The 6563-nt window shown below is 55.0% G+C and overlaps 1 protein-coding gene across 1 annotated transcript; it reads left to right on the top strand.

The window, feature by feature from the left end:
- The first annotated feature begins 267 nt into the window (after positions 1-267).
- Positions 268-6340, top strand: TLX1 (T cell leukemia homeobox 1). Its single transcript, XM_030453460.1, has 3 exons — positions 268-736; positions 2540-2741; positions 6118-6340. The coding sequence occupies exons 1-3, from the start codon at positions 268-270 to the stop codon at positions 6338-6340; spliced, it is 894 nt and encodes a 297-aa protein (XP_030309320.1).
- The last annotated feature ends 223 nt before the right edge of the window (positions 6341-6563 follow it).

Here is a 6563-nt window from a genome sequence, read left to right as displayed (position 1 = left end):
GGTGACCTGGGCTGCGGGGGGGTTGTTGTGCCTTGCTTGCGCATGGCTCTGCTGTTGTCTCCTCGGGCTGAGCCTGTAGGTGCCGTGTCCTGGCTGTTGTGTCTTGGGGTGCGCGGCTGCTGTGCTATGGGGCTGAGCGCCTAGCCGCCGTGCCCCGGCTGTGCGCGGCTCCGCTGCCGTGTTTCGAGGCGGTGCAGGGCTGTGCGGGGCTGTGTTGCCCTGGCCGGGGCGGAGGTTCGACCCCGCTGCCGGGACCCGGCGACGGCGATGGAGCACCTCGGGGCTCACCACCTGCACCAAGGCCAAGCCGAGCCCATCAGCTTCGGCATCGACCAGATCCTCAACACCTCAGAGCCGGGCAGCTGCATGGTCTCCCACCCACGGCTGCAGGACTCGGCGGACTACGGGCTGGGCTGCATCGTGGGCAGCGCCTACAACACGGTTACGGGTGGCTACGGGGCGAGCGGCGGGGCGGCCGGCGCCTACACCGGCACCTCCTGCAGCATGGGCGGCCTGCCCGGCTCCTACAACGTGAACATGGCGGTGAGCATGAACGGCAACCCCTTGAGCTCAGCCGGAGGGGTGATCCGCGTCCCGGCCCATCGCCCGGTGGCCGGCGGCGTCCACCAGCCCCTCTCCGCCGCCGTGCCGGGGGTGAACGGCATGAACAGTCTCACGGGGCTCACCTTCCCCTGGATGGAGAGCAACAGGCGGTACACGAAAGACAGGTTCACAGGTGAGTCGGGCCACCGGGACCCCTTTTTCTTCCCTGCTCCCACCGCCCCGCTCCTTTCCCTACCGCGGCAGCGGCTGCCTGCGGGGAAAAGCAGGATCCGGGTGGAGAGTGCGGCCCCGATCGCCCTGAGAAGTCGGTCCTGAGGAGGCCAGAATGAAGAAGGGTCGAAAATCAAGCGCATTTCGTCGGCCCCAAACGCATTGGTTATATTTGCTATTTTTCCCCCCTGTAGGTTGCTTCGATTTTTTTGGTTGTTGTATTTGTTGGGTTTGTTTCGTTGGGGTTTTTCGTTGTTGTGGTGTTTTTTTGTTGTTGTTTTGGTTTGTTTTTCCCGGGATACGGCCAGAAAAATCGGGCAGGAACAAATCGGGACGGCAAACTCCCCACACCTCCCGAAAGCCTCGACCATGGCTGTTCGCTCCCCGCCGCCCGACCCCACACCCGGAGAAAGTTTCCTTTAAAAGGGGGACAGAGGGTTACATCGGAGGCACAGCCCAGCGGGAAGGAATGGACGCCGGCCGCCCCGGCACTCTCCCGCCCGGAAGGCCAGCCCGTTGCCGACCACTCCTAGGGTTATTTTTCCCATTCCTACCGTAACCGGGCTTATTTTCCCTGGCCTTTTTTCCTCAGCCTTTTCCCCGCCAAAAGGGACTTTTTGTAGCCCCCATCTGGGTTCAGGCTGGAGACGTTTTGTGGAGCTGTTTTGCGGACGCGCCGCCGTTTTCAAGTTTATCTTGTCTCGTTTTTCGGAGCTAACAAAGCAAAAACTCGGCAAAAAAAAAAAATTAAAATCACAAAACAACAAACCAACAAACCCCCCCCAACAAATAAAATCAAACAAAACAACAAACAAAAAACAAAATTAAAACAACCTCCCTCCCCCAAAATAAATTAAAAGCAATGAAATTGCAACGGGTTAAAAATCGGTCCTCGCTCTCGCAGCGCTCGCCTGGCTCTTCCCGGGGTCGAAAACCGAGGCCAAATTTTTGCAACTTCACGTTTAATTGCGACCCGATGGCGTTTAGCTCGGGCACGGCCACGGGCGAACGAATGGGCCGTTCGCCTGGCAGGCATCAGGCCGATTTTCACGAAGCTTCTTCCCTTCCCATCCTGGCTGAGACATGCCGCGAATTTTACCGAAATATATTTTTGTGCGGTATTTAAAAAAAAATTCAAAATATTAAAAAATAATACACTCTCAAAAAACAAAACAACCAGAAGAAAAACAAAAAACCAAACCCCAAACAAACAAAACCAAAACAAAATCAAATAAAAAAAAAAAGAAAAAAACACCACCACCACCAAAAACCTAACAAAATCCCCAAAATCCAGCAACAAAAAGAAAACCATCAAAATCGAAACACAACTCCCCTTTCCAGGCCGGGAAGTTATTTGCCGGGTACGAAACTGAGGGGCCGAGGGCGGCGGCGGTTTCCATCTCACCCAAACGAAATTAAACCGATTCCCGCTTAGACGAAGCGAGAATCCCCAGCCAGGCCTGGCTGCTTCTACCGGCCCCTCCGGCGCCTCGCTGGGCTCTTGGCTGGACAAGAGGCAGCCTTCTCGCTGCCAAAGCCGAGTGGTGCCCGGCGGGTGCCCGCAGAACTCGGGGAAGACGCCGGGGCCATGCGCGGGTGTCGGCGGGGAAGCGGCGACTTTGCAGCGGGGGGGTCCCCAGCCCAGCGCCCGGGAGTCAGAACCCCTCTGCTGATGTGTCGCTGCTTGCTTCTTTGCCTCTCATCCCCCCTCCTCCCCTGTCCCCCCCAGTGTCCCTCTCACCCTTCACTGTAACACGCCGTATAGGTCACCCCTACCAGAACCGCACACCCCCCAAGAAGAAGAAGCCTCGCACCTCCTTCACCCGCCTGCAGATCTGCGAGCTGGAGAAGCGCTTCCACCGGCAGAAGTACCTGGCCTCGGCTGAGCGTGCTGCCCTGGCCAAGGCTCTCAAGATGACGGATGCCCAGGTGAAGACCTGGTTCCAGAACCGGCGCACCAAGTGGAGGTGAGAGGCTGGGGGGCTAGGCAGACCCGAGGGGCAGGTGCTGGGGCAGCTTTAGGATAGCAGTCCTGTCTGCTGCCAGGTCTGCTTGTGAACATTGATGGCTGCGAGAAGGTGTGCAAGCCCTGCAAGTGCACACATGGGGGGTCACTTGTGTGCGTACATGTGAATGTGTGTGTACACGTGTGGAAATGTGTGTGCGTGCATTCATGTATGTGAATGCAGCGCCTGTGGATATGAAAGTGCATGTGGGGTGTGTGTAGGCTGTGTGTGCACATCTGCACACGTGCATGCATGCTCACCTCTGGGAGTGAGCTGCACACATGTGAATGCTTTTGCGTGGAGGCCCTGTGCACATGGCTTTGCACATGTGCTGTGTGTCTCCACATGGGAGAGCATGTAGGCTGGATGTCTGCATATGGATAGGTATTTTTTTGTGCATTCCACATGTAAGTGTGTGTTGTGTGAGCACACTGGGCCTGCATGCAAATAGGTGTTCAGGGATGCAATGCGGATGAACACATGTGTGCACACGTGTTTGTGTGTGGTGTATGTGCAGTGTGCTGTGCAGGGGGATGTAGGATGTATCACTGGACACCCGGTAGCTGCAGTGGCTTCAGCACCTCTGATTGCAGTGTGTGGGACCCCTGGACACCTCCTTGCCAAAATGTGTTTCCCCTCTCCTGCTGGGCATGCCAGGAAAGCTGGGTAGAAGAGGAAGAAGAGGCCAGGTTTGCACAGAGGCTTCCAGGCTTTGTCACCAGAATCTTGCAGCTTCCTGGAATGTCCCTGGGGAAGGTGCTACAGTTCTGGGAACATCCCTTGCCCTGGACTAGGGACAGGCATACTACAGGGGGGACCCGGCCAGGGGGCAGAGGAGGGAGATGGTACTAGGTGCTTGGGTGCAGGCAGGCAGTAGCTTCTTCAAGGTGAGGGAAAAGAACTTTCCCAGGGTGTCCCTTAAAGTGAATGGGATAGAGAGTGCCTGTGGATGCAGAGATTGGTTAAGAAACATGGTTAAGAAACAGGGGCCAAGGAACTTGAAAACAAGGGTATGGGTGAATCCTCCCTCCAGCTGTTCCTTCCCTATAGAGCCCATGGAACAGCAGCTGCTGAAGTGCCAGGAAGTCTCTAGCTGTAGTCATCTCTGTCATCCAGGAGCAGAGTCCTGGAGGAGAAACAGTCCTGCCAAGGACTGTGAAACAGGGTCAGCTCTGTCTTCTAACCTGCTTTCCTAAGGAAGTGAGGCAAATGCAGCTTGGCTGGATGTCCATCTGTCTGTCAATAGTCCTTGCATCTGCCAGTTAAATTCAGCCTCCTTTGGCAGAGGAGCAGAGGAGACAAACCTATTCATATGTTTCACAAAAAATAGCTGGGTAAAGAGAAACTAAATCCTGGTTCTGCCTAAGGGAAAAGCTGCAGCCTGACCTCAGCCATGGTATTAGACATGGGAGAATCCCCACCAGCCTGAGCCAGCGGGACACAGGCTTGTAAGCTCTATTTTTTGCATCTGTGCTTGCTGGATGTTGTGGTGGAGATGCAGGTGCCCTTGGCTGAAAGGACACCTAGCTGGATGCTGTTGCCCTGCATGAGGTAGTGGATTCTGAGCTGTTCCTGGAGCTCAGGGTGCTGGTAGGAGCCACTTGCAGACACAGGCAGTGGGGACTATCTGAGAAAACAGAGCTATTTAAGCACTCTGTGAGATTTAACTGCAGGCTGGGGGGACAGTCTTGCCTGTTTCTGGGCAGCTTTGTTGGAGTGAGGTGGCTGTATGATCTCCTCCCCAGGTTCAGGCTTTTGCTCAAGACTCAGTCACCAGTGGTTTCGTTTCTTCTGAATGAGCAGATTTGAACCTGCAAATCTTGACATGAATGCATAAACAGGCCAGCTGCTTGGAGCAGGGAGATATTTGGGAGCCTAGTGCCTTTGCCCCAGCCAGGTGCTCACAGTCACTGTGCTCCTGATTGCCCTGGACATGGGGCTCCCTCCCTTCTCCTGGAGCGTCTCTTCATTGTGCAGGGAGTCATTAAATATTCATCGAAGCAGAGACTGAGCCGCTCCTGAGCTGTGTGGGGAGGGCTGGTGCTGCTCCAAGCCCCCTCACCCTGGGATGCCTGATGTGAGATGTTGACACAGTGATTAGAGCAGGGACTAAGCCCTAAGATACCTGCTCCAGTATAGGAGCCCTGGACACATGCCTAGGGTCCAGAGTGTCCCAGAGGCCCATCACCTGCATCCAGCCCTCACCCACTTCCCCATGGGGAGCAAGGGAGCCCCTGCTCTTCAGTCTGAAATATCACCAGGAAGCTCAGAGCTGCCACTTCCAAACCCTTAAGTCAAAGAAGATGAGAAATCTTGCACACCCCTGCGCTGCTAAATTAAAAAGCTGCTGTTTCCCCTGCCACTGATCCACTGAAGCTTCCAGGAGAGCATCAGCTGCGTCAGGGGTGTGAGGAAGGGAGGGGGTGCTTTGGGGATCATCCAGGGACTGGCATTGTGAGCTTCACCCAGGCTTTCCCAGCAGCACCACTGAAGGTACCATTCAAGTGACGGGAGGGTGGGATTTCCATTGTGGATTTAAGTGTGTTCAGACCATTTCTACCTGCCTCATCCCCTCCTCCCAGACATCCCAGAGCCGAGACCCTACCAGTGCTGAAGAGGCCCCCTAATTCCCCACACGGCAGAATCAGCTCTGCCGGTGTCATTCCAGACATACATGTGCCCAACCTCTTTCTTAAAAATATCCTCCTCCATCCTGTCCAGATAGTTTATTCTGGGCTTTGATTCTTTTCACTGTTAAAAATGTTTCTGGTGTTAACTGACATTTTGCTGATTTTTGTCCTGCCTGCTATGGGTGTGTTGTTGCCTTCATCCAGACTCTCCTCAGCTGGCAACTGCTGCCCAGAGGAGAAGAAGGCAGGCTTGGGTGCTGTAAAGGAGTTCCCTGGCCTGATGTTGTCCATCTGCAGGCACTGCCAGTCAGGGATATCTCCCTTCACCCCTGCTCCATGTTCTTTACCGGGCACAGAGCACATCTGCAGGGAACTGCACCTTTTGCAACCCAGTCATGTGCCCCTTTGGGTATTCTGGCTCTGCTTGGATTTTTCCCCACAGGCAGAAAACAAAGCAGAGCTGTGGGCTGCTCCCTCTCTCTTTGATCAGAGAAACATTTGCTGGGGGCCAGTAGGATAGACAGCCCCAGCCACCAGTTTATGGGACTTGCTGGCAGTTAGTTCAGGGTATGTGAGACCACCCTATGGATAGGCACTGTCTTTTCCTGTCTAGGAAAGTCACCCTAAGTCCCCAGTGCAACCCCTTGTCTCCAGATATTCCCCTCCTTTTCTCCCTCAGGCCCCCCTAACTGCTCCCTCTCTCCTAGGAGGCAGACAGCAGAGGAGCGGGAGGCTGAGCGGCAACAAGCAAACCGCATCCTCATGCAGCTGCAGCAGGAGGCCTTCCAAAAAACCATCAACCAGCCCATCCAAGCTGACCCCATCTGTGTCCACAACTCCTCTCTCTTCGCCCTCCAGAACCTACAGCCTTGGTCTGATGATTCCACCAAGATCACCAGCGTCACCACTGTTGCCTCTGCTTGCGAATAGGGTTGGCACCTGCTGGTGGCACATGCACCTTCTGCCAGCAGGGCTATCCCTGGTGGGACACTTGGCATTCTCATCAGGACATGTGGCATTCCTGTTTGTCTCCATGAAATACAGGCACCCAACGGTCCTCAATGCCACATGTGCATCCCACATGTCCCTCCAGAGAACCTCTCCATGAGGACTGAAAGGAAGGGAAACCACTCAAAAAATTCTCCCCACCTAT

This window comes from Calypte anna, chromosome 6, assembly GCF_003957555.1.
Source record: "Calypte anna isolate BGI_N300 chromosome 6, bCalAnn1_v1.p, whole genome shotgun sequence".
NCBI lineage: Eukaryota > Metazoa > Chordata > Aves > Apodiformes > Trochilidae > Calypte > Calypte anna.
This window is presented reverse-complemented; position numbering and strand designations above follow the sequence as displayed.

Bases quoted from the DNA above. Each gene is read 5' to 3' on its own strand.
- TLX1 (XM_030453460.1), top strand. From the start codon at position 268: ATGGAGCACCTCGGGGCTCACCACCTGCACCAAGGCCAAGCCGAGCCC. The intron at 737-2,539 runs GTGAGTCGGGCC...CACGCCGTATAG, and splicing joins CACGAAAGACAGGTTCACAG to GTCACCCCTACCAGAACCGC. The intron at 2,742-6,117 runs GTGAGAGGCTGG...CCTCTCTCCTAG, and splicing joins AACCGGCGCACCAAGTGGAG to GAGGCAGACAGCAGAGGAGC.